This window comes from Chaetomium tenue (assembly GCF_020726465.1).
Source record: "Chaetomium tenue strain MPI-SDFR-AT-0079 chromosome Unknown F5144scaffold_1, whole genome shotgun sequence".
Classification (NCBI taxonomy): domain Eukaryota; kingdom Fungi; phylum Ascomycota; class Sordariomycetes; order Sordariales; family Chaetomiaceae; genus Chaetomium; species Chaetomium tenue.
The window spans coordinates 4,201,044-4,215,390 of NW_027117329.1; the positions used below are offsets into that span (position 1 = coordinate 4,201,044).

The 14,347-nt window shown below is 55.9% G+C and overlaps 4 protein-coding genes across 4 annotated transcripts; 1 reads left to right on the forward strand and 3 right to left on the reverse strand.

Moving 5' to 3' along the window:
• Window positions 1–1,703: 1,703 nt before the first annotated feature.
• On the forward strand, window positions 1,704–3,657 carry F5144DRAFT_478088 (Ppx/GppA phosphatase family-domain-containing protein; the record flags this gene model as incomplete). Its single annotated transcript, XM_066785085.1, has 3 exons — window positions 1,704–1,810; window positions 1,914–3,431; window positions 3,483–3,657. The coding sequence occupies 3 exons, from the start codon at window positions 1,704–1,706 to the stop codon at window positions 3,655–3,657; spliced, it is 1,800 nt and encodes a 599-aa protein (XP_066648934.1).
• Window positions 3,658–4,023: 366 nt separating this feature from the next.
• Window positions 4,024–5,918, reverse strand: F5144DRAFT_598080 (uncharacterized protein; the record flags this gene model as incomplete). Its single annotated transcript, XM_066790910.1, has 5 exons — window positions 4,024–4,130; window positions 4,184–4,384; window positions 4,438–5,121; window positions 5,179–5,278; window positions 5,340–5,918. 5 exons carry the CDS (start codon window positions 5,916–5,918, stop codon window positions 4,024–4,026), a joined length of 1,671 nt encoding a protein of 556 aa, XP_066648935.1.
• A 1,029-nt stretch (window positions 5,919–6,947) lies between these two features.
• F5144DRAFT_54981 (uncharacterized protein) lies at window positions 6,948–7,343 on the reverse strand. Its single transcript, XM_066787603.1, has one exon. The coding sequence runs from the start codon at window positions 7,256–7,258 to the stop codon at window positions 7,028–7,030; it is 231 nt and encodes a 76-aa protein (XP_066648936.1). The 5' UTR covers window positions 7,259–7,343; the 3' UTR covers window positions 6,948–7,027.
• A 734-nt stretch (window positions 7,344–8,077) lies between these two features.
• F5144DRAFT_55002 (uncharacterized protein) lies at window positions 8,078–12,212 on the reverse strand. The gene is made up of 3 exons (XM_066787613.1): window positions 11,876–12,212; window positions 10,668–11,410; window positions 8,078–10,608 (listed from the first exon to the last, which is right to left on the reverse strand). The coding sequence occupies exons 1-3, from the start codon at window positions 11,883–11,885 to the stop codon at window positions 8,164–8,166; spliced, it is 3,198 nt and encodes a 1,065-aa protein (XP_066648937.1). The 5' UTR covers window positions 11,886–12,212; the 3' UTR covers window positions 8,078–8,163.
• Between the last annotated feature and the right edge of the window lie 2,135 nt (window positions 12,213–14,347).

Genomic DNA, 14,347 nt, shown 5'->3' on the forward strand with positions numbered 1-14,347 from the left:
AACCGCGAGGGGTCGCAGTCGACGGTGCGAATAGATACCTTAAAATTACAGTGCATTGGCAACATGGATATCTCGCCCCGACCAGGTAAATCCGCGCCTGCAAGTTTACCGTTACGGAAGTTTATGCTTGTTTATTAATTGCAGTAACGGACCCGGCATTGGGTGTGTTGCACCCGGCGAAAACATGAATGTTGGGCAACAGAACGGGAGGAGAAGAGTTCCTGTTGGGGAGGTGTGGTCGGGATGACAGGGTGTGGTGCACTGTGTGACAGACGAGGGGTTTGAGATGGAACAGGGAACTAAATAGACGCGTTTTTTCGCGTTAAGTGCGCGGGAGACGAGACGCGAAGTTTAAGTGGCTCCCATCCAATCAAGACCTCCTTCCCACGGCCATCTTCCGCACGTTCATGAGGGGCCGAGATGGGAGCGAATACTTCGTATTACACAGTAGAACATTATCATCTGATCCCCCATGTTGAATGACGGCAAAGATATCTGCTCTGATCGTATCTACTCAAGCACCAGGACATTTACTCATTGCTTGAAGCAATGGTCTTTGGGACGAGCGTTTTGCGACTTACATGTGAGAGAAACCAGGTCGACGCGCTGCCGTCCCGGTCGTCTGTGCACTCCACTGCAGTCAACGTGGCCAGGGATGGACACCACTTGGGGTTGTATCGCGGGATCTTGTCAGGTCTGCTCACCGCTTCATCGGATAAGTCGTCAAAATCCACACCGAGGGTGAACGACCGATCGGCCCCAGCTGCGTTGAAGATTTTTGTCCCAGGGGTTCCTTGGGCTGGCTTGCAGGCGTGGACAGTGAATCCCAGAGCGATGCTTCCCAAACCTGCAGATCCCTACAACCACCCGAGCTTTTTGGACTTCTGCAACCGTGGCCCAAGCACGTGGGTTTCTCTGTGCAACACCCACTTGGGTACCTGGGTACTTCGCACCTCCTGAAAACCGCGGAGTGGGAAGATGAGGAGCATTTTTTGACAAGCATCAATGGATCCATGCATGCCATGGTACCGATTCCTTTTTCCTTGTATTCGTATCCTCAGTATGGAGAATCCAGGACCCCCGGTCTTAGACGCAGCCATCAACCAACGACACTTTCAGGTTTGCCAAGAGATCACTTCAGACGACGAGCCATTTCGGACCACGAGAGGTTGAAGCCTTCTGTCGTCCAGTCCATCTTTCCATACTTGAGGTCGCTGCAGTTTAGTTGGTAATCGTTTCGCGACTCCAACATCATTGGTTCGTGGGAGCCCGAATTACCTATCGGGAGGCTCTTGTCCCCGCGCTTAAGTGGTCAACGCCCGTTAGCGGGCTAACAGCCCGGCGGCTGTTGATGCTACGACAGAGATAACGGACAATCAATTCTCTGCCGCGATAATCGCTCCTGCCTTGTCTGTTCTGGTGCCCAGTTGTAATTGCCCACGTTTTAGGAAACAGCATCTTGAAGTCAGGCTTGCCCTGCTAGTGGTTACCACCACCCGCGCAAACCCTAAAGGTGCACCTAGTGGATGTTGGGCAGACATGCCTCTTTGCATAACCCCACATCCGTCCGGCGATTTCCCACTTTCCGACTTCAACTTTTGGTGCACGAGAGAACAGCCCGCAGTTCCAGGTTCGCCCATTTCTCAGCATCAGCCGTCCTTCTTGGCTCATTTTTTTATTTTTCAAAGTCGAACACTATCAAGATGGACTCCCTAGTTGATATCATTACGCTTGAGAACCTGGATCAGAAGTTGCCGCGATGGGACCCCTCGGGCTCCAATCATCTTTACGCTTTGGTCGATATGGGAAGGTAAGCTACCTAGACACCACCCCTACCCCCCTGCACCATGGCCATGGGTCATAGGAGCTATGCCATACAGAATAATCCCACCACTCTAACAGGTCTCATTAAGCAACGGCGTCCGCTTCTCCATCTTGGACCTCTCCCCTCCGCGGACACGGCTCCTGAAAAGCGTTTACAGGGAGCGGGCAGCCATCTCGCTGTTTGACGCGTTGAGTGGGCCATCATTAACTTTCCCCGACGAGACGATCAAGCTGGTCTCGCGGACTCTGGCACGTTTTAGATCCATCGCTATCGACGACTACGGCGTCCCTCCAAACCAGTTGAGGGTTTTCGCAACAGAGGCGATGCGTCGGGCCCAAAACGCCACGGCTATGCTTGAGTCCATACGGGAAGCGTCCCCAGATCTGTCCGTGTACATCTTGGCCCCTCCAGTCGAGACCCTTTTTGGCTCAGTGGGGGCCCGCTCGGGCTTCGTCGATGTGAAGGGTTTGTTCCTCGATCTCGGTGGAGGAAGTGTCCAGATGACGTACTTGGACTCCAATGCCGCAAAGTCCGGTCCCCGAGAAGATAACGTTGGGCCCGAGGTGGCCGCCGCGCTCGCTGGACAAAGTCTTCCTTTTGGGGCTGCCCGCCTGATCAAGGTGCTGGACAACGGCGACGCTGCCACCGAAATATCAAGTCTTCGCGCCGGCATGAGCAAGGCGTTCCAGACATTGTGCGCTAAGTTCCCATCTCTTGCCGCCGATGCCACCGGAGCCCATCAGAATGAGTCTCAAAAGGAAGCCGCAGCCACGCCAGGGATCGACGTCTATCTCTGCGGAGGTGGTTTCCGAGGCTACGGGAGCATGTTGATGCATAGACACCCTGTGCAGCCATACCCTATCCCTTCCATCGGGTCGTTCACCGTCTCAGGGAGTGTGTTCGGGCAAAACAAAGATCTGCTCGAGTTCAACAAGTCTTTTGACGGCAAGATTTTTGGCATGTCAAAGCGCCGGCGTGCGCAGTTCCCTGCCATTATCGCTGTGGTCGACGCACTCATTGCTGCTGTACCCGCTATTCGCTCTGTTACCTTCTGTTCTGGTGGGAACCGCGAAGGGGCTTTGATGATGAGCCTACCACCAGATATTCGGGAGAGTAACCCCTTGACGCAGTTCGGGGATATCATGGGGAACCCCGAACCTTCCATCATGGACTCAGATTTAGCAAGTGTTGCAGACGTTCTTGATGCGCTACGGTCCGCATTTCCGCCTAGTCTCAACTTGGCCACCACGACCACTGTGTTCAGTTTGCAGCTCGGTACGCTTTATGCTCACCAAATATGGGCTCAGTTGGGGTGCGAAGCTGAGAAGAATGCATCGACCACGTTGCATAACGCGATCAGTTGCCCAGACCAGCCCGGGCTGACGCACCTCGCCCGCGCCGTATTGGGTGTCACAACCTGTGCACGGTGGGGAGCAAGCTTAGCACCGATCGACGAGCATCTATACAAGAGCCTCCGGGCCCTGATGGATGCGGCGGATCCAGATGCGACATTCTGGGCTGACTACACTGGCGCCGTGACCGCAGCTATGGCGGCACTGGTGAAAAACTGGCCCAAGACGCAACGCGCTATCCAAGATAAAATCAGGTACGCACCAGACTTTCTACTTGTCTCTCATGGTTCTAAACAGAGAACTAGCTTTCGGTCGACCGCGGAGCAGGGGAAGACGCTCCATATTCGACTCGAAATCTTCATCAATGAAGAAGCAGCGATGGGAGTGGACCTCGACGATGTTGTCGGCCTTTTCAAGAGTTTGAAGAAGCATAAGCATTGTGGAAAGAAAGTTACGGTCAGCATCAAGCCACTCCATTGAGAACGGGTAACACAACGATGTTCAGCTCGTCCCATACCGTTCCTGCGAGGCTAGCTTACGGCCGAAGCTGCCCCAGCCACACAGGTCCGGACCCCCCACAACAGCGTATTCGTTCTAACTACTACCCGCAACATTACTTCAAACATTCTGGGATACATCCATCAACCTCTTGTTGCTTTACACATGGAAATTCATTGCTCATGGCCGCCGCATGCGCCCCTCCACCGTAACCGAGTCACGGAGCCGGACGCTTCTCAAAGTGCTGCCGCCCTTTCCGATTGAACTGAAACCCCAACATATGAAACAGCTAAACGGCATCAAAACGTCAAATACGCTGCCGTTTTCTAACAAACATCTTCCTGGTGTTTATTTGCGGACTGAGCGAGTTTTCGACAAGAACTTTGACTCCTTTTTGACGATGCGCTCGATGAACAACCCATCCGTGGGGGACACCTGGTGTGCCACTCGGCCGTCTATGGGGTAAGGTCAGCGATTATCTATTGTCCATTGGCTGGTGGTAACTTACAAAAGTCAGGGAGCGTTTGCCAGACTCTCTGGTATGCAGCGTGGAGGCTCTGATCAGCCCCGAAGACGTGAAAATCGGCGTCTCTGATCTTCTCGACTGTGCTTTTCTTGTGAAATATCCCAGAGTAGATGACGATGATGCCTTCGAACAATCGCTCAGTCGTCTCTCGAAACTGATGTCTCGTCACATCCATAGGTGCCACTGAGTTCTCGGTCAAAATCTAGGGAACGAAAAACTGGCGGTAATGAACTGACCTTCGATTGGTATTGGGGCAGCATTCGTTTGTTGTTGCTCCAACACCCAGCTCCATGACTGGCGATAGGTCAGCATTAGCTGCCACGACGAAAACCATTTCATGACGTCGGTCTCCGTTGCTGCAGGACGAGATGTTTCTTTCCCGGGGATGTACTTGTCGATTTCGGGGAGGATGTTCCGCTCGAGTTCTGATATCTTTTGGCTGGCAAACCGCCGAAGCGAGTCCTGAATTGCCTCAAACCGGAGGTCAAACGGAAGTCCTCGGGATTCGAGCTGTTCCCGAAAAAAGAGTTGCTTGCAACCCCAGACTTTCCACATACACCTCAGTTGGAAAAGGTCCGACAGCAACGCCCCAGCCATCTGCTGCCCCGCCGGGCGCAGGTTCATCCTCGCCTGACGAACAAACCTGACGAGCAGCCTATCCATCTCAGCCTCGAAGTCCATTCCCGTCTCCGCTAGGATCTGTTGTTCCATCCAGCGACATATTACGTCTTCCCAAGTTTCTGTTTCCGAAGGCGGTTCACGCAGTGCGATATCCAGTCGACCCTGGCCCGGCGGCGCGAAGGCACGAGCCTTGAGGGGTAGGCAAGGGCTGTTGGCATCGTCGGAGCAGGAAATGAGCAGGTGATATACATGATACTTGCCCGGCTGCTCGCGACTCGGGTTGTTCCAGTTCCACCGCTCTGATCAAAGAGTCAGTTCCATTGGACCTCACACGGCACATTGTTGGCAAATCTCACCATGTTTTGCCGGGATCATCTCCACCAACGGTGTTCGGATGCATATCGACTTTGATAACGACCGGTTTTTGCACTTCTCGCAAATCTCATCCGAGTCGCACTGGCATTGAGAGTTAGCAAGAAGTTGGAAGCCCTACCGTGAGGGTGTGGCAGACGCTTACCCCTTTCCTGTTCATCCTACAAGGGTAGCAAGCCCCGAGCTCCCGAACCCTGCCTGTCTCTTCCCTATCCTTGACAACTCTCGTCTTCTTCTGGTGCATCTCTGGGGGCGGTGATGGCGAAGGTGACCCTTCTAGCAAGATGTCTGTGTCTCGCGGAGGAAGGGGCCCCAAGAGCTTCGGCCAGACGTCAAGAGGTTGGGTTTCTCGTACCGGGGCGTCCTGCATCTGGTAATCCTCGTCTTGGTTGGAAGTCTCCGGGGGGTCTGACATAGGACAATCCTCGTCCTGGCCGGGACCCGGCGGGGGGGCACCAGCGGGGGTCACGGCAGAGGGCATGACGGCAAGCTTCCCCGCCGAGGAGGGAGCATTAGACTGTGTGGTTACATCTGTTGTCGTTCCGGATGCATAATATGCATCCCAGTCGAAGATATCCGAGTAGTCCTCGGACGTCGAGACACTTGTGGTCTCCCCGTCATCGACCCTGGCCAAGTTGCTGTGGGGCGTAGGGTCCTCGCAGAACAGCTGCTTGGGACCCGTACCCCCATTGAGGATGCCGAAGCGGTCTAAAGTGTCAGACATGTGGCTCCACGTCTCCAATCTCGGAACTAGCGGCAGGTTGGCGTGAGAGTGCGGCCGAAACGAACAATACAGGATGAAGCGGCGTCAAACAAGACTCACGAGGCAACACCAAAGTGGCCAATGGGTTCAGTAATGCAGGTTACGGCACTGCTCTAATCAAAGGAAAGGGGAGGTTTGGGCAGTCAAGAGGAGTGCCCCCTTGAGTTTCTGTACCCTCCATCACCTCGAGAGCCTCATCACCCTTCTCCAGTCTGCCTTCCTTTCACACACACACAGGCGCAACGGCTCTTACAACGACTGCCCTTTTCGCTGAGAGAGAGGGGTATGATTGGTGGGATTGTGAACCAATCATGCCCTGCTTCAGACCGATTTCTGGACGACAGGGGTGACCCAGACACAAAAAAAGGTTCTTCCCGGTGTTGTTGGTCACTGAGTCCTTCACTCTCAGAACCACATCCGAAGTATGAAGTAGTTAGGCCTCTTGAAGCCCTTTGTGGGACTCAATCCTGTATGGAAGAGTGCTCAAGTTGACTTTCTCACGTATCCAGCTCGCAAGAAGCCTCAGCCGGTGCCATTTCGCGCTCGAGACAGCTTGACATAGTTACTCAACAGCCAGCAATGATTGACTACCAGCTCTATGGAATGACTAAGACAGGAAACGTTGGAGTTGATTTGGCGAGACTTCATTTCTTGTTCGGCCCTGTGCTTGTGGGGCTGGTCTCTTCTCGGCAACGCCATCCCCGGCTGCCCCACCCTCCCAAGTCGGCGGGTACACAACGACACTGCCAGGTTTGGCTGCTAACCGTGCCACCGTTGGGCAGAGGAGAGATTCGTGGTCAATGTGTGGGTGGATCGGTCCGACCTGTAACAGTAACAAGTCTCAGCTCCCAATGCCTTGTGGGTTCTCTTCTGCGGTAGCTTGCTAACAGGGAGGTGTCTTGCCCAATGAGTCGGAACCAGAGCGCAATTGCGCCCAGTATCGTGGGTGGAAGGAAGCTTGATTGGAGTTCGTTGTCCAAAAGGGGACTCGCGCGGCAGAATGGGGTTGGAACATTGGGGTCGGGAGTTGGAGTTGGAGGTGGCACGGCACGGCAAAGGGCTTCAGCGCTTCAGCGCGTCAGCGCGGTTGTTTCGTGATTTTGGGGGGTGAGTGAGGCCTGCTGCCGTGGACCCCCATTGCGCGGGGCACAGTTGCGCCAAAGCGAGCACACAGGACGGGACGCCAGCTTGTGCGCATGCGGGTGGCACACCAACTCCAGGCCCGTCACCACCTTGGGTGGGATCATTAAGGTAAGGTACGCTGCTGTGCCTTGGACACACAGCGCTGGCCTCGTCGCCATGCCGCTGAGGCTGATATTGGGTTTCAAGCTGGATCTTGGCTCGTGGACGAGGCTGTTGGGTTGTAGTTCAGTTTGCGCAAGTCCGCAATGAGGGTTGTGTCTATTGCGGCCGGTCACCTTCCCGCAGTAGCATCAAACCAGTGATAACAACTTTTATGCAGGACAATCTTCTATCGTTTATTAGGGATAGTCACAACCCCATTATGCAAGCAGCCTAGCACCCAATATGTATGTATGCACATACACACGAACGCCAACAACCTTGGCCGAGTGCCTGGGTGACATCGGTGACACCGAATAAGCAAGGCAATCTGTATACAACGTGGGGGCCTTGAGACTGCCTGGGCATCCGTACATCTGAGAATTGAAAATCGGTGAAACAACCGGGTGGCATGGCCCGTTAACTACGTGGCAGGCGCCCTTGCATTAGTTACTACATTCCTGAGACCTGTTGAACCCGTCCCCCCCCCATCGCCTGCCTAGTTTGTCCTCCTCTCGCCACTCTAATCCCCCTCATCCTAAAACTGTGAAATCTATTATATGGATAAACCCATGCTGCCTCCCGTTTCTTCTTGTACCTTGCCTTGCGTACCGCGTATGCCATGCAAATTTAACCAACACCCAATACAAGTAAGTACGAGTAAGGGGCCCCTTTCTGATGTGACATCCAAAGCCCGAAGTGATAAAACTAAACAAACCCGAATCCAAAGCGAGACAGCAGAACGCAGTCGCATTACAAAAGGGTATCATCTATACAGATGCGGAGCAGAACAGAAACGAAGGCCCAAGCCAGAAGTTCTCTCTCACAAAAAAACAAAACAAAATTAAACCCGCGCAAACCGACCGAGAGAAAGAAAAACCAGTTTAAAATGTCCATCCCATGATCCCACGCTCCCAAACATGAATCAGAAAAACAGCTTCTTCTTCTTCTTCCCCTTCCCATCCATCCCCTTCAAGATATCATCAAACGTGCTACCCCCACCCATCGAATCACCCGCACCATGGTGATGACCCGGGGCAGCGGCGCCCGGCCCCAGGTTCGACGGCCCTGCTCCCCCCATCCCCATACCCATACCCATACCCGCAAGCCCCCCATAACTCGACTTGCGCGGCTGGCCCCCAGGCCCCGCAAGATAATCCCCCCCACCACCAAACTGCGACAGATTCGCCGCCGACCGACTCGCCCGCAACCCCAACTGATACACATCCCCCCCACCATACCCACCCGGCCCAGGACTCCCCGGCCCACTCCCCGTCCCCCCACTCCCCCCACCCCCAGTCCAACCCCCACCACTCGACATACTCCCCACGCTCAACACGCGCGAACCGCGGTCAAACGCCGCCGCCGCCGGCACCGCCGGCATGGGCAAGGGCTCCAGGCCGATGGCGATGCTGGCGCGGAAGGCCTGGCGCGCGCGGTCGTTGGTCGAGCCGCTGCGGGGGCGGAGGTGTGGGGAGGAGGTGGGGGTGGAGTGGTGTGTGGAGGTGGGGTGGGGGTTGGGGTGCAGGTTGGGGTTGGGGTGCAGGCTGGGGGATTGGGAGCGGTGTTGTTGTTGATGTTGGTGGGTTGTTAGGGGGGGAGGGGCGGTGGTGGTGGTGGGGGAGGCTGTGGTGGGGGAACCGGTGGAGGAGGGGTCCATGTCGTGGAAGCCGGCGCGGGGGGGTTGGAGGGGGGAGGTTTGCTCGGTGAGGGCGGTGGTGGTGGCGGTGGTGGTGGGAGGGGCGCCGGCGGCGATGGCGTCCCATTCTTTGGCGGCCAGCCAGCAGTGCGAGCGCATGTAGATGCCTTCGACGGAGAACATGACTACGTCCGCGGAGAGCTCGACGACGTTGGAGCTGCCGGTTTGGAACCACATCTTGCGGCTCTGGCCGGCGTCTTCGGTCCAGGGGGGGTTGCCTTGCGGCGCCTGGCACAAAAAGTCTTCGACGCCTTCGGTGTAGTGCAGGCCGGGAGCGTCGACGACCAGCATGGGGAGGGACTGGATGACGACGTAGAGGAACAGCCAGTTGCCGATGCGCTGGTCGGCGAGGTCGGCGGGGTTGGTGCCTTTGGATTCCTTGAGCTCGAACTCCTTGTAGGCGACTAGGAAGGGGAGGGCGAGGGAGTCGGTGTCGATGTTGCGGGATTTGATGAGGATGAGCTGGAGCTCGTGGGGCTGGAGGGCCTTGCTGTACTTGGCTTGCTTCTTGGCGGGGAGGTCGTGGTAGTTCTCGTAGATTGCCGTCATGCTCGGCAGCTTGGGGACGTCGAAGGGGATCGGTGGCAGCACGGGGGGCGACGACTTGTCAAACTCGCCGAGAACCCTGCGGAGGGCAGAAATGGAAGCTTCGGCTGGTGTCTTCTCCTTGGTGTCGTCGTCGGAATCGTCATGCCCCTCGCCGATAACACGGGGTGTCATAGACTGCCGATCCACCAGGAGGTCGTAGAGGGCGCAGAAGTCCGAGTAGAGGATCTTCAGGCACTCCCGGTTCAGCCCGCTCTGCGAGAAGTGGTTCTTCTTGCTGCGGGCTCGCGGTGGCCAGTTGCCAAAGAGGCCCTTGTAGTAGCTGAGGACGAAGCTCTTCATCTTGGCAAAGGAAGTCCGCCATTCCTTGAACTTGACGTTCTTGTACTCCTCGGACGAGGTCGAGTTAGCGGTGCCGGAGAATAGCGAGGGGAACTCAAACGCCTCGAGCCGCGTGTTGACGCTGGCCTGGCGGTTGGCCAAGTCCAAATGAGCGCGGTCCATGCGCTGGCGGGTGCTGACGGAGATTCGGTCGTACAGAGGCGACTTGAGCTCGAGGAGATACTCATATTTGCCCACGGCATGGGCAAACGCCTCGTTGTAGAGGTTCCACGACTTGATCTGCTCCGCTAGGATGAGCGCCTCGAGCGTCTTCTCCCGGCTGTGGCGCACATCAGCGATGCCAGTCTGGTCCATAAACAAGTCGAAGGCCCTGTCGACCGATTCGCCAAAGGAGGAGCCATCGAAGCTGCAGAAGTTGAACCGCCGAAGCAGACCAGCGACCTGGAGCACGGCGGCAAACAAGGTCGGGTTCTCAGACGTTCCCACGAGGGGCTGGTGCGTCAGGAGTGCGAAGAGGTTCCGCGCGGCGACAAGGCGTTCGAGGTCGGTGTTGCCGAGGGGCAGGTACAAATGGCCTTCAGTCACGGGGCCGTCGGCCGGTGCAACGTCGAGGTATCCGGCATTGTGAGACGTCGAGGCCATCATCTCCGTTACCAGGAGCTCAACCAATACTGCCGACGGGCTAAATATGTGATCGGCAATTTTGAAACTGGGCCCGCGATCGCTCCCCTTGGGGTGCAGGTACACCAGGACATTGCCTGATTCACTCCATAGTTCAGGCACCTGCATGCAGTTAGCATTTTGAGCGAGGACGACAACTCTCCTGCAGTGGGAGACGGTACCTTCTCCCCATTCACCAGAGGCGCTATGTTATAGTCGACCTGGTTATCTGGCGACATAACCCAAGCGCCACGGGGCATGGGCTTGGTAACATCCGAGCTAGCTCTCGACCGGGCGCCCGGAAACCAGCTTTTCCTCTTCCGCTTGTCGGCGGTGACGGGAGGGCTGCCCTCGCTAGGGGGCTTCGACAAAGTCCCGCCTTGGACTGGGTTGGAGACTGCTCGCGAGCTGTCGACCGCGGCATCACGGACGACGGGGGGTTGTGCCGAGACACTGCGACCACGCGGGTTCGGATTCGGAGACAATTGCCTGGGCTGGGGCTGGTTCGGCTGGAGCCTTGCCCTCGATGGGGGACGGTCGGGCGACGGGCTCCTGTCGGCTCTCCTCACAGTTGGGGGCGTTGCCTGGGTTGATGGGACGGCCGGTACGCGGGCTGGCGTACCGAGCTTCTTGAGGAGGGTGGGCGGCGGTGGCGGCGGGCCAGTAGGCATGGCTGGTATCTTGTGAAGCTTCCTGGGCGGCGAGGACTCAAGAAGGGTGTTTTCGAAGAGCGGCGCACTCTGTTCGATGGGCGACAAGGGTGTTGATCCGGGCCCCGACTCAAAGCGGGAAGACGACTTGGAGTCGGCGCTCGTCCTGGCGGTTCCTGTCGTCATTGTCGGTACGGTACTGGTCGGCGAGGTATAAGAGGAGGTCGTCGAACTGGCCGGAAGGGGCTTCCGATTGATCTCCGGGGATTGCGGCCCTGAGCGAGATGTGAGCTTTGGAAGAAACGAGGTCAACAGCCCCAAACGAGGCCGCCGTTTCTGCATTTCTGCCCCCGTTCCCGTCGCCGTCCCCATTGTATCGACGAGGTCTTGTCTTTGTTTATGCTCTTTCCTTTTCTTGACCCTGCTCTTCTTCTCCTTGTTCTTAGGGAGCAATGCGCCCGCCTGCGTCAACCACGCCTTAAGCTCCGTCTTGGAGATTTCAGAGTGTGGTGATTCGGCAAGCTTGCAGCCCTCGGGGTTTTTTTTTTTGAGTTTGGGGGAGTTTGTGACACTGATCCGCTCAAGAATTCTTTGCTTTCTTTCTTTCCGCCTCTTGCACAACTCTCGGTGACGGGGATCTTCTCAGTCCCTCGCAGCAGCGGGGCTTAAGGCGACGGGGGTGTGAACGGCAGAAGGGGGGCGCCCTTGCGAGCTGCTGGACAGGGCGATTTGGCACTTACTCGTGAGCATTGTAGGTAGACGGTATGTCTCGGACTGTGCGATCCCAGACACGATCGTACAGCTGAATCTCTTGGTGCTTCTTTGGTGATCGACAGCCGGAGGGCCGAGGGAGGAGGATCGAGCGCAGGGGAGGCGTTGTCCGGGCAAGCTGAGCACGAATGGTGGATCGTTAAATGCCCATGTGGAGGTGTTTGAGCAAGCCCGCGGGGGTTCCGTGGGTGACAGCTTGCACGCTTTGCTAGGGAGTGGGAGCGGCAGGGTTTCCTAGCTTCGACCGGTGTCATGCAGGGCTGGCTGAAGTGTGTTCAGTCTTGGGTGACAGGGATGGGGATGTACATTAGTCTGATGGGCTGTTCTTGAAGAGAGGCGTGTAACTACAAGTAGGGTAGTGTAATGTTTACTTCGTACTCGTTCGTTGTTGAGAGAGAAGGATGCTGCTGATGCTGCAACAATTCAATAGCATCATCAAAAAGTAGCTAGGCAGCAGGCAAAGTCGAAATGATGTGCAGGGGAGCCCGATGGCAAAATCAAAACAAGAACCCAACAGACGGATCCAAGGAGAAGCAACAAATCAAAGACCGAATCTAGCGGCCGGAGACCCGGGTCTGGTGTGCTCCAACTTTTCATCCCCGATCCCCGACCCGACCCAATGAACCTGGTTATTTAGCACCCGTCTTTCCGCTTTTCCCTTGCAAGTTGTGCACCCACCCATCGCTTCGGCTCAGCCGCAAGCAACCCGATGGGATGACTCCCACATGGCGGAGCTGGCTTGTGCAGACAGCTTTGTGCCTGTCTGCTGAGGGGAAACGCGGCGTGTTGGGATCGAATTGTGAAATTTGGGGCAGGAAGGGGAAAGAAAAAAAAAGCCAACAACGCGCATAACGTCATTTCGCTGGGCTTTTTTTGAGAACTTGCATGGGTCTTGCCTGTTTCAGACAAGCGTTAAGGTTAAAGGGTCGTTGCAACCCACCAAAGATCCCCAGGTTTAACGGGGGGCTTTTGCTGCATTCCTGCGGCGATGAGAGAAGCTCTAGAAAACTTGGCGATTCAACAAAGTTGTGCTACCCCGGATACTACATTCCGAGTTCAGTGTTGGTCACGATACGAAGCTAGTCATATTCCAAACGCCATAATAAAGGAAATATATTCGGTCGGTCGCCCTTGCAGCGCATACAGTAGCACAGCAAGCGGCATCCCTCAAACGCCCGAAGATCGCATTTCGAAGTCCCCCCACCGCAACCGCAGCGATCCGCATCCTCCACCGCACCGCCACGGGCCACGTCAGGGAGCCGTTGGGAGCCGCGGCTTGGGATCTTACGGCGTGTCGGAGCGATGCATAACCGCGGGGCCACTCTTTCAGTGAGTGGTTTAAATTTAAAAGCAGCCTGATGACAGACGCCCAGAGGATCGGGGTGCCGAAACCCCTCATCAGTGATGAGCTGACCCGCGTTGGTCGTTGGTCGAAACAGTCCCTCAGCCGCAAACCCGGTCTTCGGGAGGTTTCCCTTACTGTACTCTTGAGGATTTGTTTCTGTGTTTCTCGCATTTCGACCTGTCAAACGACCCGAGATTTGGACTTCGGACCACTGCGTTCTCAACAAATAAGCGAGGTGCGTTTCGTGTAACATGTCCACGAGTCTTAAAAGAGTTGTCAGGCTTTCGCTGGTGCATGGCCAAACCTCACGCCCATAATGATACCAAATACAGTCATCTAGTTAACTACATTTGTAGTGGGTTTCTATACGTGTCAACGACCCGCTGTGAAGGATCAGGCCCCATCCGGCGGCTGAGCTTCCCCAAGCTCCCATCCCTGACCTGCTCAATACCAAGAGCATATTCTGATTCCACCGAAAGGAAACATAACTAATAATTTTTGCAACGCGGCTCGGGGCTCGCGGCCCCTCGAGGGAACACCCGGGAAATCCACCATGGCCCACTCCAATAATGGGGTTTGAGCTCAGTAGGCAACCGTGAAACAACGGCCCAGGGAACTAGTGTAGACGACTGGTGGTCCCACGCGTCAGGCGTGTCGAGTCCAACCATGGACATTTTGAAATTGGTATACGAACCGGCCAATACCTCCCATTTCTGTCTAGCTCTAGTAGTACACCAAACCCATTTACACAATACACCCAAGATCTGCCTGAGCAGGCTGCCCATTGCAGCCCATTCCCAGACCTCACCACAGAAACAGTCCGCAAAATCCACGTCTCGTCCCGTTACCGAGAGATTCCGCAGACAGGGGACCCTCGCTTTGAGCATGAGAAGACTTGTCGGCCCAAGCCCAACTCGCGCTGCTCAGCCGACCAGCAAGAAGCGAAAATTGTAAAAATAGAAAGGAAGGCTTCTGACCGGAGCATCCGTTTGCTCTCCCCCAATAAGAAGCAAAACAGCAGCTAAGGCGGAAAAAAAGAAGACATCGCACCTTTGACCAGCGCCACAATATTCCCCCTATATCACACCGCCAGCTT